The sequence below is a fragment of the Rutilus rutilus genome (assembly GCF_951802725.1).
Source record: "Rutilus rutilus genome assembly, chromosome: 2".
Lineage (NCBI taxonomy): Eukaryota > Metazoa > Chordata > Actinopteri > Cypriniformes > Leuciscidae > Rutilus > Rutilus rutilus.
The window spans coordinates 58905220-58927311 of record NC_140210.1 but is presented as its reverse complement, the minus strand read 5'-3'; the positions used below and the strand labels follow the sequence as shown (position 1 = coordinate 58927311).

The following is a 22092-nucleotide window of genomic DNA, read 5'->3' as shown; positions in this document are numbered from 1 at the left end:
CTCATCAGTTATTTTCTTTTTGTTTTGGGTCAATTTAAAGTAACGGTTGAAATGAACCAACAATAAACTTTAAAAAACTGCAACAAACTCATTATGTGTCAATGTGGTTTGTTATGGCCATGTGAAATAAGTAATCATTTTAATTATTAAAACTGATGGGTATAAATTCTCCATTGAAAATCTTCATGAAAAAATGCAATAGATGTACATTTTTGACTAATCGAATTGTTGAATTTTTAGGCATTTCTTTTGGTGGTCGCACAGATATTTATTATTGTGATATTAACAAAAGAACTTACTTATTTTTATAGTTTATGAGTATTCTGCTAACCATTTAACTTATCACCAATTAGTATTTCAACATTGTGCAGTGCAAGAGTGACTGAAATGACAGATGCTCTTACTGATAAAAGCTGTTGTGGCAAAGATCTCATTAAACACTCATCACTGCGTAAGAGACACTCTGAAATCAAATAGTCTTTTAAAAAGTATTTATTCTCTTGCAAGAGAAGGTCAGACAGTCATACAGACATTCAGAGCCTGCCTATCTGCAGAGTGTAAGACAAGGAGGAGGAGCTGTGCGCGACCTTTTATATTCTTTACCAAGGTCTCCTTCAGCTGTTGCTTTTCCTAGTAGTTTTCCACTAACTTTGACACACACTTGCACATTCTCCTATTCATCACTACTTCTGACACTGGGACCAACAAATTTAGATGCATCCTGACCTCTAAGGTCAGATGGTCACTCTTCAGCTATCCCCATCCTGGCTCACTCTGCATGGAGACAGATGTACATACATACATATATCCTGTTCACATTCCACAATATAGACATGGGACACATTACTTTGCAATATATGTTAAATATCAATGGAAATCAAAATTTCCCATTACAATTCCCCCTTTTTATCATTCATTGATTACTGATCAGTCAAAACACACTCAAAACAATAAAATGTACCAAGTTTAAGTCTTACATCACACTTATACTTCTCATTTCTGATTTTCATATAACTGATCACTCTTCTTAAACTTGTAGGAAAAAAAGATTAAAAGGAAATAATCTTAGGCTGTTTTGTAAGGATAGGCCCTTAATTTTATAGCAAGCAAGTAAAGGTTTATCCGAAGCTGGGCTGAATGGATAAGCACTGTTATCGCACCCCCTATACTACAGATCGGACCCGCAGTCACCTCAGTATAAACAAGAAATAGCATAGATTATATTTTAGAAGGAAAAACATCATAGGAAAAGATAAAAGTAAGATAAAAACCCCCTCATTTCAAACCCTGTCCTTGTACGCCACCTCGTGACACGGATGGCTGCTGCTTTTAACCCTCTTTACATATCTTTGTCCTTGAAAACAAAACATAAGGAAATAAGACAATAGGAAAATAAGAAAATAAAGAAAAACACTCCCATTTACCACGTTACTGTAGCTTCTGTTACTTGTGTCGTCTGCCTAATTTTGTTCATCCTTGGGATAGGCTGTCATTTTCGCCAATTGAACAGACATTCCAGTTTTCTCGTATCCCCCATGAATAACAAAATTATCAGAATAACAAATACAATCATAACTCCTATACATTCAGTCTTTTCCATTAATCCACGCCCATCTAAAATTTCCTAACCGTATTTTGTCAACTTTTAATTCAATCTGGCAATGGTTTTACTTAGTAAGCTCTATTTAATACACCAATCAAATCATTAGATCTATATCAATTCTAATCCCTAGTTTGATTCAATCAAATAAAATCATAAAACTTTTCTTCAACCATTAATTGGTCAACATTTTCCTCCAGGTCTGTTGGACCCCATGGACGTTCCGTTTTCACCAATATGACACTTTGCATGCCGTAGAGAGGATTTTCCCTCGTAGACAAGGGAGGTACGTTACCAGCACGTTCCTTGATCCCTCACTGCCCTCCGCGTCGGCGCGTGGGGTTGCTGAGGTTGGTTGGTGTAGTCTAAGGTGAGAGGCGTGGACCCAGGTCTCACACCCTCCGAACATTTTCCGATCCTTACAAGATTTTCCCTTAGATCACGACCGCACCTCCACTTGAATAAACCATTTCCTGCCTGCTGTCACCTGTGAATGTGGACCTTAAGCATTTTTGTTAGTGACCGCTTGTCTAGCCGTTCGTCCTTTTCGTGTGACCTGTGGAATTTTCCATTTGTTTAGCTTGCTGATGATATGCTCAACATTTGGCCAATAAACCATAAGTTTCTTCTCATTTCACAAACTGAATCATTATCACTGGATAATTTATTGCTCACTTAATAGCACTCAGAGTCCTTTTTCCTATGAAAACCACTCAACCCACTTCCCCCTTTTGATGCATTATCCAACTCGTGCATCAATTTAACATTAACCCAAATGCTGTCCCTTAGCCAAATTTCCTCCAGACCTCTTTCTCTGCCTCTGAAACAAAATATTACGTAAGCCACAATCTCATCTTCTTATCTAATAATTTGAAGGGCACTGGCCCTGAGTCTCACTGCTTTTCAGGCCTGTTATTTGGTCTCTCAAGTCAGTCAACTACAAACATTTTCAAATGTCAAAGTCATCAATTGTTTCTATCAGGTCAGGTCATGCACTGTTAACCCTTGCTGTAAAAAAAGGCGTAATTCAGACAATATCATACCATTTTCCATTAAAACAGTAATATACCGTAGAAAACAAAAATAGCCTACAGGAATATACTGTAAATGAACAGTGCTCAAAATCGACACTCAGAGGCTGTTTTCCCAATCACACCCTATACCATCATTCACTATTCCCTACATTAGTTCACTAATATAGTCCACTTGACAGAGTGAATGAAAAGAAGTGAGTGAATTGAGACACTGATGAACACCTGATAAGCAGAATCACTGAAGGAGAGAGACAAACAAGAACAGAAAAAAGAGAAACACAAAAACTACAACTGACTTCCAGCAACACTGAGTGTGAAACCAGTTTACGATTATTTCTTTCATACAAGTACAAAAGTTCTTGTTGAGAATTAACAAAGATTTAGTTAATAATAAAATTTGTTGTCACCATAATGGAGATCAGTATTTGCTTTAGTTGGTCTCTTGTCCATTGACTTCTTATCATTCATCTCTCTCTGACTGCTGTAACAGTGAGTTTATAAAACACATTTGTTGTGGCAAGAAAAAGTCAAGAGAAAGTTTATAAGGTGTTTTTATTCTTTTGTGATGATGTCATAATCATCCTGGACATGTCTGATGTTCAGATTATTCCTGTATATATTCATTGAAATTATGGGTATGTCATATTTAGCATAAATCTGTGTATCTACAAAATGAAATCAATATTTCTGTTATCAGGTCTTCTGAAAAATAACAATCATATAGTGCATTCAATTTTAGTTTTCTCCTGCTTGACTCAGACACACACAGACATCAACAATCAGCACATGAATCTCAACAATGGTGAAAAGTTTCATGTCGCAATGCATGCTGGGTTCCAGGATAATATAAAACTCCCAGCATGCACTGCTGCATGAATAATAATAATAAAAAGAAATATTGCCACCATTGTTGAGATTAATGTGCTAAATTGTGATATCTCTGTGTTTCTAAAACATAGTGTAGCTCTGTTTTTTTTGGTTTATGCATGATGTGTTAAAAAAAAGAGTCATAGTAATTTATTGCTGTAGTTTCACAGTGGTGCTAATGTAACACTTTTGATCGAGGATAAAACTCTGTTTGAATAAGAATTAATTCTTTAGTGAATGAACAGGCAATATGATGATTTTGTCATCATAAACATTACAACCACAATCATTCATAAACTGTGTGTGCACAAGTGTGACTTGCAAAAACACAGCTCAAGCAGCAAAAGAAAAATGAATGTTTTAGCATCAGCATCCCAACTAAAGCAAGCACTGATCTCTATAATGGTAACTTCAAACAAACATTTTCAATAACAACTTCTGTATGACAGAAATAAAGTCATACTGGTTAATAATAAGTGTAATAATGTGTAATGGCTGGAAGTCAGTCGTAGTTATTGTGTTTCTCTATTTTCTGTTCTTGTGTTTCTCTTTTCTTCAGTGATTCTGCTTATTAACAGCAGGTGTTCATCACTAATGCTCAACAATCACTTACATATTCCCTTAATTATCTCACTGCAACACTGTCTCAATGTTACTTTTTACTCTGTGGATTTCCCTGTGGGGTTGAAAGGGTTAACAGTGTAAGATAAAAAGACACACCCACAAAATGTATTTTAACAGTAATAAACTGTAAGTTATAAAACTGTTTTATACTGGCAACACTGTTGCCAGTAGTTTACTGTAAAATCTTGTTTTTTTGGGTCACCATTGTGCAGAAGAGTAGAGCCTGTGCTTCAGTCCAGGAGAAGATCTACAAACATTGATGATATGCTGCATGTTGCTTTATTTAACAGGCAGTGACTGTGTAGTTGCTGGTCCAGTGAAAATCTTTTTATGTACAATAGTTTTTTAGTGGTCTCAAATGAAAGAAGTTCACAGTTTTACTTTGCTCACATTATTAATGCATTATAAATTTTAGTTAATACATTTAAATGACAGTTGGTCAATTTAAAGCAGTCAGTTTCTGCAAGTGTAATTAGTTCATTTGAATTAGAATTTAGTGCATTTTTACAGAAACAAACTAGACTACAGTAAAGAACTGTACAATTAACAGTATTTTACTGGCAACAGTGTTGCCAGTATTTTACTGTAAAAAAACCCGGTAAGGTCTAACAGTGTGTATTTGCGGGGAGACGACAACACACATCACACCATTGGTGTTGTTTGGTCCAGCTGGAAGAACAGTTTCTCCCTCAGTATGAAATCCACCATCATGAAGATCAAACGTGAGTCTTAGAAACACTAGTGTTTTTGGGAGACAATTATCTGCTTTTGTTCTCACTATATGACAGATGTAAAGGTTTAAGGTTTTACTTTTCTCGATGTGTGTAAATCAGTGTTTATCTTTGGTTTTGGTCTTTTGATTTACGGTTATATATATTGATCAAATCTTCAAATAAACTTCTGCCTGTCTATATACATCATGTCAGATGTGTTAATCTCATCGGATTAATTATTGCAAACTGGAAAAATTAATCTTTTGATATGACATGATTGAGTTAATGGGTTAATTCTTGTGTCCTGATGCGTCCATATTATAACTAACCTGGTGCACAGTGTGCGATTGTTCCATGCTGTACCGTTGTTGCTTGTCTGATTGTACGATATGGTGAGATCCAGCATAAAAGCAAAGGCAGAATGGACAAAATCAACAGACTTTTTAATGTCCGGCTGTGACGTGATATAACAGGGTTTCTCAGGCTTGTAGCAGCTACGACTCTATCATAAATGAAAGAAAGACAGAAATCATGTGCCCATTTAGGCCTACACTAAGGTTGCAAAAGGTTGGTTTTAAAAGCGATGCCAGAAGGTCCATTTTTGGTTCCCCAAAGAAAGACTCTTTCAGTGCTACATTTTTTAAAAGAACCATTTTTTCTTAGTGAGAAAAAAATCTTTAACGGGATTGTCAAGGAAGGAGGCAGACGATGACTCTTTCTTTTATTTAATAACGAAAACAATAATGAACAGAGGTTCAAGTACATGTTGCAGGCCCCGGCTCAGGAGACCCAGCTGACAGATTACTGTGATATCTGCAAAACAGGATTCAAAGAAAGAGACAAGAGAGTCGCGTCTGCTCTGATACAGCTCCTCTGCAGATATGAGGAAGCATGCGCAATTCACTGCTCCGTTCGCGACTTTCCAGCCAGAATGTCCATATATGAGAGCTTCATTTCTCTCCATATAAATGTAAATATACATTGGTTAATTAGTATTTCAACACAACATCAGAAAATAATGCAATCATTTTATACATATACATGTTCAGAAAAGGGAAAAGAAAACACAATTGTGTACATACTTTGTGTGTATCACACTCTCACTGACAAAATAAGAAAAGCTCCAGTGGTCTACCTCTTACCTCCTATATGTGCAATCAACACACAGGCACAGTAAAATTGTAAGGCATGTATGTGTGGGGAGTGTATGGATTGGTATAACTAATTTGTGGTAGGTAACTATTTATACCCCAGACAGGTACATGTGTGATCGGATATGCTGTCACTGCATTCAGTGTTGGGTATTGCTGTAGCACAGGCTGACCTAAAGTGTCATAAGTGTAGATCTGTCGTGGCCTTTTCTCTCTCGTAGACCTTCTAACTGCAGTTTCATCCCCCACACTTGGACTTTCAGCCTCTCTTGCTACTCCCTCTGGCTCAACACAAGCAGCTGTTTCCCTCTCCTCGTCCACATCATCCTCCACAGGTGGTACCAGGTAAGTATCCACTTCTCTTTCTGGTGACTTTTCCAGTATTCTTGATACTTCCCTTCTTTGTGTTTGATTGAACTCTTCTCTTACAGATGCTTGCTCAGGTGGGTGGCTATTCATTGGTTCTGTCCAGCTAACTGGGTTTCTCAGCCAGTATCCTCCTCCACTACTTTCCTCATCTGAGTCTGTCACGTCACTGTCTTGGTCTCTGTTGTTTTCTCTGTTGGGTGACTGACCTCTTGTCTTTTTCTGTCTTTCAGGTTTTGTCGATTGGAATGCCGTCGCGGGAGCCTCCACAGGTAAGTCATTAACCAGTAGTAGTAGATTCCGGTGCAGTGTCCTAGTTTTCTTCTTGTCCCCATTTTCAGGGGAGACTACATAAACTGGGTTATCAGACACCTGCCCCTTCACCACGTAGACCATCTTTTCCCAGTAGGATCGTAACTTCCCTGGACCTCCTCGTTCTCCAAGGTTTCTGACAAGCACTCGGTCTTCCACTTTCAGTACCACTCCTCTTGCCTTCCGGTCGTATTGAGCCTTCCCTCTCGCACTTGCTTGGCGACTGCTTCCTTCAGCAATCTTGTATGCCTCAGCCATCCGTGCCGCCCACTGATTTGCATATCCTTTTGGAGTGACTCCATCCGTTGGCTCCACCAGGCCGAAGATCAGGTCTACTGGAAGGTGAGGATGCCGTCCGTACAAAAGGTAAAAGGGAGAATATCCAGTGGACTCGTGCCGTGTACAGTTGTAGGCATGCACAATTTGAGGTAAGTGCTCTTTCCACTTTTCTTTTTCTTTGTCTGCCAGTGTCCTCAACATCTGTAGTAGGGTCCGGTTGAACCTCTCGACTGGGTTTCCTTGGGGATGGTATGGCGACGTCCGAGAGTGGCCGATTCCAGCGAACTGTTGGAGAGTGCGAAAAAGCTCATTCTCAAACTCACGGCCCTGAGCTGCAGTCCGCCCTGACTTGTTCTTGGTTGGGTAAGCTTGGGCGAACCTTGTGAAATGGTCCATGACGACCAGGATATATTCATATCCTCCACGGCTCGGTTCCAGGTGCAGGTAGTCAATGCAGACCAGCTCCATAGGTGAGTCTGTTGTGATGCAACCCATGGGCGCTCGAACATGTACAGTCGGTTTCTTCTGTTTTATACATGGGCACTTCCTAGTCACATATTCTTCCACTTCAGCTTTCATGTATGGCCAGTAGAACCGTTCCCTCACCAGGCTCAGTACTCGCTCTGTACCCACGTGTCCCATCTTGTCATGGAGGTGTTCAAGTGCCAGCTTTTTGTACTTGCTCGGTAAGACAAGCTGTTTTCTCTCCCTCGTTCTTCGATATAGTCCTCCCTCAAGCTGTAGCTTATTCCACTCATACATCAGCTTTCTGTTGGTTCCTGTCAAAACTCCTCTCATTTCGTCTGTGAGGGTGACACCCTCCTCCTTCCATTGTCTCACTTGAGAGATTACAGAATCCTCTTTCTGGGCTTGAATTAGTTCATCCTGTCCTATTGTGGGCAACCAAGTGGTGGGTTGACGTGGTTCATCCTCCCCCATGGACATATACAGGGCAGCAACCCAGGCCACGTCCTTCATCTTTGACACATGACTGCCCTCCCATGCTGCTTGTATTGCCCCCGCGGGTAGCCCTTCCGTGCACTCTGATGTGTATACTTCAATGTCCAGAGGGAGACGAGACAAGGTGTCTGCGTCGATGTTGACCTTCCCTGGCCGATACTTGACATCGAACCGGAAATCAGACAGCTCCCCGACCCATCTATGTCCTACTGCGTTGAGCTTTGCCGTACTCATCACGTATGTCAGGGGATTGTTGTCGGTGTACACTGTGAAGTGCGGGGCGTAGAACAGGTAGTCCCGGAACTTCTCACACACCGCCCACTTCAATGCCAGGAACTCAAGTTTACCACTGTGTAATCTGTAGTTCCTCTCTGTTGTTGTCAATGTTCTGGATCCATATCCTATAACTCTCAACCTTCCGTCTTGACGCTGGTAGAGGATGGCCCCTAGACCCCTTTCGGATGCATCAGTGTGCAGCGTGAAGGGTAAGTTGAAGTCCGGATATGCCAGTATAGGTGGGCTTGCTAACATACCAATTAGTTCCTCCAGGATCTGTTGGTGGTCCCTGGTCCATTCTACTGGAGTTCTGGAGGGAACTTGTGGGCCTTTCGCTTTCTTCTTACTGTGAGTATCCTGTATTGTTCCAGGCTTCGCCTGCAGTAATTCATACAAGGGTTTGGCTGTCCTGGAAAAGTCTTGAATGAAGGCACGGTAGTAGCTGAGGAACCCAAGTAATCTCCTCACATCCCCCACTGTCTCAGGAGTCCTGGTGGTTAAAGATCGGACAGCCTCCAGATCCTTAGGATCTATCCGCACTCCTTCTGCTGACACTAGCCGTCCGACATATCTGACTTCACTCCGGAACATTTCACACTTTTCAGGTTTCAGCTTCACACCGTGGTACTGGAGGGCCCTCAACACTCTACGAATACTCTCCACATGCTCCCCAAAGGACTTTGCATAACACAAGACATCATCTAGATACGGGATGCAGCACTCATCCCTGAGAGAGTCAAGCATTTCTTCCATACTGCGTTGGAAGGCAGCAGGCGCATTGGACAACCCAAAGGGAATCCGGACCCACTCATACAGCCCCCAGGGTGTGATGAATGCCGTCATGTGTCTGGATCCCTCTGCGATGTACCCCTGGTGGTACGCTTTGCCTTGGTCGAGAATGCTGAACCAGGAGTATCCCCCAAGGGTGTCGATCAGATCCTGTATCCTAGGCAATGGGTGACGGTCAGGGATGGTTTTCCTGTTCAGGAGACGGTAATCAACACAGAGCCTCAGTTTGCCATCCTTCTTGCGGACACAGACTACTGGAGCGGCATATGGTGACTTTGATTTGACGATCCATCCTTTCGCTAGAAGATCCTGTATGTAGCTCTTCACCTCGCTAAACAAGGGTTTTGGCACTGATGAGTACGCCCTCTGAACCGGGATGTCGTCTCTAAGTGTGATTGGCATCTGCAAGCTGGGTATGCAACCAATGTCATTGTCATCTCTGCTGAAGGCACTTGACTCCTCATACAACATTCTTTGAACAACCTCTCGTTGGCCCTCTTCAAGGTGGTCCAGGTTGACGGGTGGATGCCACAATGATGTTCTCACTTCATCCTCTAGAGTGGTCACAGCTTGGATCATTGTCTGCCTTGGCTCACTTGTTTTTCCAGGCTCCGCTAATATCCTCTCAATCCGCTGTAATGTTCCAATCACTGTACCACGTGGGAGGGTCACATCACCCACTGTGCTATTTCCAATGGGTATGGAAACACAAGTGTCACTTTGGGGTTTTATTTCTAAGAGCCCCTCCCCAATGTCCAAGAATCTTAAGTGATCACTATTTTCATGAGGCTCAAACAAAGCCACCATGTCAGACTGTGCCATCTTCAAAGGGATTCTGCACTTCACCCAAGTCACCTGTCCTGCACGGATAACTACTCCTCTTGGACCAATCTTTAAGTGTCCGTCTCCGTTATCTTCTTCAGCAGCTTGGATCACATTGACTAAAGTTTGCGCCTTTTCGTGAGGGATATCAATGGCTCCGGCCAGTAGTGAGGTAAGTGTTGGCATCAACTGCTCAGACTGCCCCTGAATCAGTTCTTCTACTAAGTTGAAACCCAGGAGTGGTCTCTCAATTGGCATCTTACTCACCAGAAATGGGACATTAATGGATAGACTTGGGTCCTCATTTCCTAGCAGGTTGACGGTGATGACTGCCCAGCCGTCAAATGGGATAAGGTCTCCATTTACAGCGTAGACTTTCAGATCATCTTGACACCCAAGAAGTTCCTGAAGCGGCCTCACCTTAACACTTGGCAGATATTTCTCTTTCCACTCACAGTCCACCATGCTGACTTGGGCACCTGTGTCGAGTAATGCCTTCACTGTCAAGCCATTCAAGTTGCACTGGGTCAGTGCCTTGCTTCCGATTAGTTTGATTATGTTGTCGTTTTTGGTCTTACAGGGGCCCAGAACACCTGCTCCTTGACTCCTGGACCTCATTTCATTTATAGATTTGTTTGTTTGTATCTGATGCTTGTTTTCTTGTCCTAGCACTTCTCTCTTTTTAGGCTTTGGGGGAGAAACTTCTGGTTGGGGCATTTGCTGTGCGGTCACTGGTTGCCCCTTTGCAGTGGCCGGCTCCCGTTTCCCTGTTGCTGAGGTCGTCGTAGGCACCCCACTGCCTGGTGTCCCTCCTCACCACAGTTGAAACAGTGTGTACAGTCCTGTCGCCCTTCGTCCGTACACCGTGGACAGCAACGCCAGCGGCTCACCCGGCGGGAGGATGGTTGGCTGGAGGAGCATTGACAGCCACCCTCAGTTCGTACTGGCATGGAGTGTTGTAGAGCCTCTACCATGCTAGTTAGAGCATCAATCCTGACAGTAAGAAGCTTAATCTGATCGTCCTGCCCTTTTTGTGCAGCAAACCCTTTTGCAGCTTTCACATCTCCGCCAGTTTCGTCACTAACTTGGGCACTATTAGCTATAGATGGCTTCGTCCTGGTTGGTGGGCCCAGTCGGCGCAGTCTCTCATTCTTGTCACTTGTAATTTTCATGACGTGCCTGAGGATAGCATCATCAGTTACATCACAATCGGCTAGCAAGGGTTTCAGCTCGCTGCGAATATCTTTACACCGGTGGCTTAGACCTTGGTAAACAGTGTGCAAGAACACATCCTGTACAGTAGCTGCACTATACTTTCTGTCTGAATCAGCTTGTTTTGCCGCATAGAGTATTTTTTGTTTTAACCCCATGACTCGGTAAAGGAACTGCTGAGGGGTTTCGTGTTCACTCTGCTTGGTGCACATCAGTTCCTGGAACAGTTCTGTGCTATTTCGATCCCCCAAGTGTGATTGTAAGAACCCCTTTAGCTCCGCTACAGTCATGTCGTCTTTGTTCATCAGCATATCTTTAAAGATACCTGGCTTGATAATTCGCAGCACCCCTCTAACAACATCGGCATCGCTGAAGTTCTCTTTTAGGCCACTGTCTATTTGCCTGCAGACATTGTTGAACGTGATGTCTGATGAGTTATCTCCAATCTGGCCTCCATGTATCTTAAACTCACGGGGCTGGATATACTTAAACCCCCCCATAGGGAACACCAAGTCATGAGCTACATTTTTGGGCTGCTCAGTCTGGTACATGTGTGCTGCAGTGGCACCTCCCTGTGCTACAGCGTGAGTTAAGTTAGTGTTCTGAGTAGGTGTCATGTACTGGCGAATTTTTCTGCCAATTTCTTCGTACTCTGCAAGCATTCTACGCATGTCTTTGTCTGTTTCAGGTACGGCCCCCTTAACACTCCCAGAGTCAGGTGCAACATGTGATGTCAGATAAGTGTTATCAGTAGTGGGTGGATGTAACACATGTGTAAGGTGAGTGTCTGTATCAACATCAGATGTACATACAGCAGTGCAAATCTGTTTGGCTGATTTTACAGTCTCTTGCAATGACAACAGTTCACTCATACCTTGGTCCTCAGTCTCGAGCAAAGATTCACTTGACATGAAGGCATCGATGTACTCGAAACAACCCTCACTGTCTTCCAGGTCAAGTTCAAATGGGTCTTTACCTCGTACAGGCCCGATGACCTTGGTGATGCGAAACAGTTCATCAGCAGGCAGTGTGATCAGGTCTTTTCTGATGTCCCACACCAAACGTTTCCTTGTACGATCTGCCATGGCATCGTTCTCTGTTGTCCTCTCCGGAACTGTCTTAACCTCAGGATGAAGACAGCGTGTGTTCAGCCCTCTGTGTGCGCCTCGTCGTCACCGTTGGTGCAGCAGCCACCGGCCTCTAGCCCCAGTGCCACCTGGTCCCACGGTCCTGGAATCTCTGGATCCGCCTCCTAGCGTCACCTGGAGTGGATCCCGGACGAGCCCCCAAGAATCTGTTGCGGCTCAGGAGACCCAGCTGACAGATTACTGTGATATCTGCAAAACAGGATTCAAAGAAAGAGACAAGAGAGTCGCGTCTGCTCTGATACAGCTCCTCTGCAGATATGAGGAAGCATGCGCAATTCACTGCTCCGTTCGCGACTCTCCAGCCAGAATGTCAAAATAAGAGTGTTTACCTCGAAGGTAACGTTACATACAATAGCCGCATTAGCAGTTAGCTGCTATTTGTTAACCACAGTAGAGCAATAAAAACACAGTCTTACCTTTTCAATTTCTGGCATGTCCCTGATGGTTGGGATGGCACCTTTTCCCAAACGGAGCTTCGAGGCCAAGTTCGCCTGATACTGCCCCAAATTTGTAAAAGATTCCGGTGTAAAATATTTAGCACACACACCTAACGATACGCCACTTGAAAGAGTTGTTGGGACAGCGTCATTAAAAATGAATTTCATCCACTGTTCCCTGATAGTTTCGTCCGTTTTTGGTAGATAAAACACATTTGCATGTTGTTTGTGGCAGTCACCCACAGAGCATCTCAGGTGTGCACTCGATTTCTCCATCTTTCTCGCGTCGACTAAACTGAATCTGAGGGGGAGAGGGGGAGAGGGGCGGGCTTCCCGCGGCATAGGTTTGCGGTGTCCATATTTGGTATATCCTCCCCCGTCTTGACGTCAAGAAGGGGAAGAAATCAAAATCTCGTTTTTTCGTGCGCGTGCACGTGGCCTATTTTACAAACCCCGAGGTAAACAAACGCTTCACTTTTAAATATCGGCTTCCCGGCCAGTGTATAATCATTATGCAATCATAACATACATTGATTCTCGTGGAAAAGTGAAATTTCTACAATTATGACTCCTTTAAGGACAAAAGCTTAGGTCGTGCCACAGGGGCCTATATAGTGCACTACCTATATAGTGCAGCTCCTCAAAAAAACACATTTTTCTAAAGGCCATATTTGACTATAATTATATTAAAATGTTGATGTTGAAAAATTTGGGATGATGCACTAGGCTACCTGTTTCAGCTGTATATATGCCCATAGAAAATTAATTTTCTAAATAAATAAGCTAAATAAGCTGAGGAATCAGGAAATTAATAGGATAATGTATTAAGGTTTTTAGTCTATATTGACCTTAACAATACGTAAATTAATTAATTCTGTAATGTTACAAATAACTAATAAAGACATGGTGGCAGTTTAACAGAGACTTAACTTTACTCCGCTCATAGTGCAATGCAATAGTGCAATATTTATGAATTTCTTTCTTCTGATGAACACAAAAGAATATATTTTGAAGAATGTCGATAACCAGACAGTGGATGGACTCCATTGACTTCCATGGTAGAAAAAATATATATACTATGGAAGTCAATGGCTACCATCAACTGTCTGGTTATCGACATTCTTCAAAATATCTTCTTTTGTGTTCAGCAGAAGAAAGAAACTAGTTTGAAACAACTCGAGAGTGAGTAAATGATGACCGAATTTTCATTTTTAACTAAGTGAACTAATCATTTAACAGAAATTAACTGTTGGCATATGTTTCACATCAATTCTGTCCAGTTTGTCCTGTTGGACACGACACACAGCTATACTGTCAAGTGTCACTTGTGACCATGGCTCTGAGCCATGTTTTCAGTGTCCTAAGAGCACTGAAACTTCTTTCAGTCCAGCTGATGAGACTGGGATAATTTGATCAACAGGCCTCTCATTTCAACAAGACCAGCCTTCAACAGACCAAGCAATGTTATTTTTTCATGTTTTATGGGGACTTTCCATAGACATAATGATTTTTATACTGTACAAACAAACTGTGTATTCTACCCCCCATAGACTAACCTTACCTATCACAGAAAACTGTCTGCATTTTTACATTTTCAAAAAACAAAAGTCTGATTTATAAGCTTTTTTCTGAAAAAAGGACAAGGATTTCGGATATTGACATCTTTGTGGGGATATTTTGACCCTGTAATGTAGAGTTGCGCACACACACACACACACACACTCTCTCTCTCTCGCTCACACACACACACACACACACACACACACACACACTCTCTCTCTCTCTCTCTCTCTCTCTCTCTCTCACAAAGTCTCTGTCCCCAAATCAATATTTGACGCGATTTGCCCCGTATTCTTGAGCACAGAACTGTTGATTTCTCCCTCGCTTACCGCATCTAGGTTTCCTTAGGACTCGGAGGAGTTTTGGCGCTTCGCACTTCGCACAACCAAATGTGACTACAGCCTCTCACAAGTTAGAAAGAAAACACAAAGCCAATCAGTTTAGCGATGTGTGTTCAGGAGGCGGGACTCAGATCTAAATCGTTTGTGTAATTGGCCAAATTTTTTTTAACAAAGACAAGCCGGAATGAAAACAAGCCGAAATGAACTAGGAGTAACGAGGCTATTTTTAAAATGTAAGGAGTAGAAAGTACAGATAATTGCGTAAAATTGTAAGGAGTAGAAGTAAAAAGTCGTCTGAAAAATAATTACTCCAGTAAAGTATAGATACCCAAAATTTCTACTTAAGTAATGTAACAAAGTATTTGTACTTCGTTACTTGACACCTCTGGACATCTCCCCCTTTTAAGAACTTTTTTTTTCTTTTTAACAGAAGGACTGTTATCCCAAATTACAATGAACATAGTATATTACCTCTACATTAATTAGCACAAGGCTGTGTTTTAAAGATTCAACTTATGCTCTCCTAAACAACCAACTATTCCCTAAATTAGAGAATTTAACTGTATGCATGACTTACATAACACAGTATTAATGCTTCTCACATTTATGAACATTTTACTTCTCTTCACTTTTCCTATACTTAACTTCAACCACTAACATTGACATTAGAACAGTTTGTTAACCTCAGTTCTTACACTACTTGTAAGACATACAGTATTACAAATTCAGCTTCTGAACTGGTTTACTCTACCATACCTTGTTACTCTACATCCTTCACTATAGTCTGTGTGAGCACGGAGTCATTTGTTTGAATTGTGTCATCATCACACTTTGTTTCTGAGTGCCCTGTTGTTTCGGCATCATCACTGCTCTCCTGGGGACGTTGAAGCTGTAAGTGGCACCGATTACGCCTTTTCATTCCCCCTTCTGGGCTACTGATCATGTAAGAGCGCTCTGTTGAACTCTGTCCCATGACTGTCGCTGGAGTCTTCCACTGTTTTTCCCCATCCAGCTTGACAAGGACTGGATCTCCTGGCCTTAGCGGAGGCAAGTTTCTCACTCCATGCCTTCTATTAAAATAGAATGCATGTTGTTGCTTAGCAGCATCATCTCGTCTCCGTATCAGTCTCTGATCCGGCCACTTCGGAATGAGGTTGTGGTCCAGTTTTGGTAATGTGTTCCTGAGTTCTGCCGGACTCACTCCAGTTGACGCATTTGGGGTTGTTCGGTAGCTCAGCAACGCTAGTACCGGGTCCTTTTGCCGTAGGATGGCTTTTGCTGACTGGACTGCACGTTCTACATGACCAGTACTCGAGGGATGATGTGGACTTGAAGTCACATGCATCTTTCCTTCTAACTAACATATATATCTTTCTTTCTTTCTAACTAATCTATCTATCTTTCTAACTAAATGATCTATCTATCTTTCTAACTAACTTATCTATCTTTCTCTTTCTAACTAATCTATCTATCTTTCTAACTAACTTATCTATCTTTCTTTCTTTCTTACTAATCTATCAATCTTTCTAACTAATTTATCTATCTTTCTTTATTTCTTACTAATCTATCAATCTTTCTAACTAACTTATCTTTCTTTCTTTCTTTCTTTCTTTCTAACTAATCTATCTATCTTTCTAACTACTTATCTATCTTTCTTTCTTACTAATCTATCTTTCTAACTAACTTATCTATCTTTCTTTCTTTCTTTTTAGCTAATCTATCTATCTTTCTAACTAACTTATCTTTCTTTCTTTCTTTTTAGCTAATCTATCTATCTTTCTAACTAACTTATCTTTCTTTATTTCTTACTAATCTATCAATCTTTCTAACTAACTTTTCTTTCTTTCTTTCTTTCTTTCTTTCTTTCTTTCTTTCTTTCTTTCTTTCTTTCTTTCTTTCTTTCTTTCTTTCTTTCTTTCTTTCTTTCTTTCCAACTAACTTATCTATCTTTCCAACTAACTTATCAATCTTTCTTTCTTTTTAACTAATCTATCTATCTTTCTAACTAAGTTTTCTTTCTTTCTTTCTTTCTTTCTTTCTTTCTTTCTTTCTTTCTTTCTTTCTTTCTTTCTAACTAATCGATCTATTTTTCTAACTAACTTATCTATCTTTCTTTCTTACTAATCTATCTTTCTTTCTTTCTTTCTTTCTTTCTTTCTTTTTAACTAATCTATATATCTTTCTAACTTATCTATCTTTCTTTCTTACTAATCTATCTATCTATCTTACTAACTTATCTATCTTTCTTTATTTCTTACTAATCTCTTTCTAACTAACTTATCTATCTTTCTTTCTTTCTAACTAACTAATCTATCTATATTTCTAACTAATTAACTAATCTATCTTTCTTTCTAACTAACTAATCTATATTTCTTTCTTTTTAACTAATCTATCAATCTTTCTAACTAAGTTATCTTTCCTTCTTTCTTTCTTTCTTTCTTTCTTTCTTTCTTTCTTTCTAATCTATCTATCTTTCTAACTAACTTATCTATCTTTCTTTCTTTCTTTCTAATCTATCTATCTATCTTTCTAACTAACTTATCTTTCTTTCTTTCTTACTAATCTATCAATCTTTCTAACTAACTTTTCTTTCTTTCTTTCTTTCTTTCTTTCTTTCTTTCTTTCTTTCTTTCTTTCTTTCTTTCTTTCCAACTAACTTATCTATCTATCTTTCCAACTAACTTATCTATCTTTCTTTTTTTAACTAATCTATCTTTCGAACTTATCAATTTTTCTTTATTTTTAACTAATCTATCTATCTTTCTAACTTAGCTATCTTTCTTTATTTCTTACTAATCTATCTGTCTTTCAAACTAACTTATCTTTCTTTCTTTTCAACTGATCTATCTTTCTAACTAACTTATCTATCTTTCTTTATTTTTTACTAATCTATCTATCTTTCTAACTAACTTAACAATCTTTCTTTCTTTCTAACAAATCTATCTATCTCTCTAACTAACTTATCTATCTTTCTTTATTTTTTACTAATCTGTCTATCTTTATTTTTTACTAATCTATCTATCTTTCTAACTAACTTAACAATCTTTCTTTCTTTCTAACGAATCTATCTATCTCTCTCTCTAACTAACTTATCTATCTTTCTTTCTAACGAATCTATCTATCTATCTATCTCTCTAACTAACTTATCTATCTTTCTAACTAACTTATCTATCTTTCTTTCTTTTTAACTGATCTATCTTTCTAACTAACTTATCTATCTTTCTTTATTTCTTACTAATCTATCTGTCTTTCTAACTAACTTATCTTTCTTTATTTCTTACTAATCATTCTGTCTTTCCAACTAACTTATCTATCTTTCTTTTTTAAACTAATCTATCTATCTTTCGAACTTATCAATCTTTCTTTCTTTCTTTTTAACTAATCTATCTATCTTTCGAACTTAGCTATCTTTATTTCTTACTAATCTATCTGTCTTTCTAACTAACTTATCTTTCTTTCTTTCTTTCTTACTAATCTATCTATCTTTCGAACTAACTAATCTATCTTTCTAACTAACTTATCTATCTTTCTTTCTTACTAATCTATCAATCTTTCTAACTAACTAACTTTTCTTTCTTTCTTTCTTTCTTTCTTTCTTTCTTTCTTTCTTTCTTTCTTTCTTTCTTTCTTTCTTTCTTTCTTACTACCTATCTTTCCAACTAACTAATCTATCAATCTTTCTAACTAACTTTCTTTCTTTCTTTCTTTCTTTCTAATCTATCTATCTTTCTAACTAACTTATCTATCTATCTTTCTTTCTTTCTTTCTTTCTAATCTATCTATCTATCTTTCTAACTAACTTATCTTTCTTTCTTTCTTACTAATCTATCTTTCTAACTAACTAATCTATCTTTCTTTTTAACTAATCTATCAATCTTTCTAACTAACTTATCTTTCTTTCTTTCTTTCTAACTAATCTATCTATCTTTCTAACTACTTATCTATCTTTTTTCTTACTAATCTATCTTTCTAACTAACTTATCTATCTTTCTTTCTTTCTTTCTTTTTAGCTAATCTATCTATCTTTCTAACTAACTTATCTTTCTTTCTTTCTTTCTTTCTTTCTTTCTTTCTTTCTTTCTTTCTTTCTAATCTATCTATCTTTCTAACTAACTTATCTATCTTTCTTTCTTTCTTTCTTTCTAATCTATCTATCTATCTTTCTAACTAACTTATCTTTCTTTCTTTCTTACTAATCTATCTTTCTAACTAACTAATCTATCTTTCTTTTTAACTAATCTATCAATCTTTCTAACTAACTTATCTTTCTTTCTTTCTTTCTAACTAATCTATCTATCTTTCTAACTACTTATCTATCTTTTTTCTTACTAAACTATCTTTCTAACTAACTTATCTATCTTTCTTTCTTTCTTTCTTTTTAGCTAATCTATCTATCTTTCTAACTAACTTATCTATCTTTCTTTATTTCTTACTAATCTATCAATCTTTCTAACTAACTTTTCTTTCTTTCTTTCTTTCTTTCTTTCTTTCTTTCTTTCTTTCTTTCTTTCTTTCTTTCTTTCTTTCCAACTAACTAATCTATCAATCTTTCTAACTAACTTTTTTTTTCTTTCTAACTAATCTATCTATCTTTCTAACTAATCTATCTATCTTTCTTACTAATCTATTTATCTTTCTTTCTTTCTTTTTAACTAATCTATCTATCTTTCTAACAACTTATCTATCTTTCTTTCTTACTAATCTATCTTTCTAACTAACTTATCTATATTTCTTTCTTTCTTTTTAGCTAATCTATCTATCTTTCTAACTAACTTATCTATCTTTCTTTATTTCTTACTAATCTATCAATCTTTCTAACTAACTTTTCTTTCTTTCTTTCTTTCTTTCTTTCTTTCTTTCTTTCTTTCTTTCTTTCCAACTAACTAATCTATCAATTCTTTCTAACTAATCTATTTTTCTTTTTTAAACTAATATATCTATCTTTCGAACTTATCGATCTGTCTTTCTTTCTTTTTAAATAATCTATCTATCTTTCTAACTTAGCTATCATTCTTTATTTCTTACTAATCTATCTGTCTTTCTAACTAACTTATCTTTCTTTCTTTCTTTCTTTCTTACTAATCTATCTATCTTTTGAACCAACTAATCTATCGTTCTAACTATCTTATCAATCTTTCTTTCTTTTTAACTGATCTATCTTTCTAACTAACTTATCTATCTTTCTTTATTTTTTACTAATCAATCTATCTTTCTAACTAACTTAACAATCTTTCTTTCTAACAAATCTATCTATCTATCTCTCTAACTAACTTATCTATCTTTCTTTCTTTCTAACTAATCTATCTGTCAAACTTTAAACTACTTTAAACTTCAAACTACTTTAAACTTCTTCAAACTCTCTGGTCCGGCTTTCTCAAGCCAACTTAAAGTTTGTCGCAACAAACTTTTTTTTCTAGTTTTGATTTAAAATTCAACATTATAGGAATGTTGATTTCTAACATTCCAAGAACATAAAAATGTCCAGTTTCCTTAATGTTACTAGAATGTTATTTAAAGGTTAGTGTGATGTTCCTGAAACATTCTTTCAATCATCTTTCGAAAGAGTAATTACACAAACTACAACTTTATTCAGACACAGCCTTAGATGAACTGAAGACATTAACACTCTGAAGATCTGATTAAACAACTCCACAAACAGCATTACCAGCTTCACTTATTACTAACCAGACTGACTTTATTTCTGTCACAAGTCTATAGAAGATCTTATTGAGAATTAACAGAGGTTTAGATGTTGATGTCTTATTGGAAATGTTTTGTTTGATGTCACCATTATGGAGATCAGTGTTTGCTTTAGTTGGGCTCTTGACCCTTGACTTTGATTAAGTTGGTGCTTTATCAGTAATCACAGGTGTTCATGGAGAACGTTTCTGCATTGATAAAGTCTGTCCTAGTCTGTCCTCCCATGTGATTGGCCGCATGGTGTGCCCATCCAAATAAAGTCCTGCCCCAAATAAAGATTCGGCTCTCCCCGATGGAAGTCGGCTCTTCTCGTTCACTACAAAGAATCTCGTTCGCGAACGACACATCACTAGTCTCCAGCATCTTCCTTTACTCGGTGTCTTCTTTGGACTCCCCTACCCTGCTCACCGCATCCCTGCACCCTTGTATTTCAATAAATCACTGTTCACCATCCATCTTCCTCTCCTGTGTCTACGTACCGTAACACATACATTATGTAATCACATTACTTTTTTGATGTTAATGCAAATTATATTCTAATAACACAAATACATTTATTTACAGTCAAAAAAAGTTACTGCAGACTAAGTATTTTCAAGAACATCAGTTACAGTAATAGTATGAATTGCAGCTGAAACACAGCTAGTGATGCATGAGGTCCACTATAGTGGACAGATGATTAATCAGAATTTTCTCCCAATCTAAAAATACTTGGGAAATGTAACTGTGATATGACTCATTAGATATTGCTTGATAACACAAAAAAAATTTTTTACTTGCAAGAGTCTCCTAGGCTAGAAGAAATGGGTGGATATTCCTGAGCAACTTGGGATTTCTGACTGGCTGTCGGCCATCTTGGTTTGGAGGGGGGAAAAATCGACACACAACGGCTTGCCACTTGGTGGCAGTGTATAGGATGATGCACCGGCGTCCACTGTAGAGGTTGATGTGCCATGAAAACCCATGCATACACAAGAAAATGCTTTTTGAATAGCTGTCCACTATAGTGACCACTATGAAACAGTTAAGGATGGACATTTTTTGCACAGTTTTTGGAAACTGTATGACTTTGCGTTTCAAGCCTGCTTACCATGTAACTTATCACCATTTAGTATTTCAACATTGTGCAGTGCAAGAGTGACTGAAATGACAGATGCTATTACTGATAAAAGGTCAGTTGAAGATGCGAGTGACTCAACGATTTATAGCTAGATAAAAGCAAAAACGCTATGTGCCAAGAATCAAAGCTTTTGCAATATAAATTTCTTCTGTAACACAAAGGAGGGGTGTAAGAATCTAACAGATATAAAGAGTGACTGAACAACACAAGGCACAACACAAACGGTGAGTTAATGTTTCATTCTTCATCTTTTACCTCACAGAATATTAAGACATTTCTACAACAGTGTAATTCAGAAAAATGACCACAAACAACAATAATCTGATGATTTTTTTGCTTTGATTTCTTCCAGATTTATAAATAAAACATTGATAATAATCTGCAGTGATCAGCTGAGAAAAGATTGAGACGATGGCGGTAAGTTCATCCGCATTCACAGCGACTGTATTACTTTTATTATTATTTCAGTGTGAATTGATCATTATAAATGAGGATCTTGATCAGTCGTGTCTCTCCAGATGACGGTGTGTGTCGCGGCTCTGCTCTCTGTTTTCACGGCATCTGTTTGTGTTGCTGATGTTTCCAAGCCGGTCGACTGTTCTGACCTTTATAAAGCAGGAGAAACAGTCAGTGGGATTTACTCCATCTATCCAGCAGGAGACGTTCCCGTCTGGGTTTACTGTCACATGGTCTCAGATGGGAAAGATGAAGACAACGGAGGATGGACGGTACGAATGTGACTTTAGATCATCAAACACACATCAGGACATACATTATGAAT

At 38.6% G+C, this 22092-nt stretch overlaps 2 protein-coding genes across 3 annotated transcripts in view; both read left to right on the top strand.

Moving 5' to 3' along the window:
* LOC311286453 (apoptosis-associated speck-like protein containing a CARD) overlaps positions 1-22092 on the top strand; it is a 467220-nt gene that overhangs the window by 332448 nt on the left and 112680 nt on the right. The window lies entirely within an intron of this gene.
* Positions 21443-22092, top strand: part of LOC311286428 (microfibril-associated glycoprotein 4-like) — a 40002-nt gene continuing 39352 nt past the window's right edge. Inside the window, exons 1-3 of one of the 2 annotated variants that reach the window (XM_084402648.1) lie at positions 21443-21535; positions 21664-21728; positions 21830-22039. In XM_084402648.1, coding sequence (XP_084258774.1) covers positions 21723-21728; positions 21830-22039 — 216 coding nt within the window. In that variant the 5' untranslated portion in view covers positions 21443-21535; positions 21664-21722. The remainder of the gene's footprint in view (positions 21536-21663; positions 21729-21829; positions 22040-22092) is intronic. The other variant, XM_084402647.1, reaches the window with a different exon arrangement.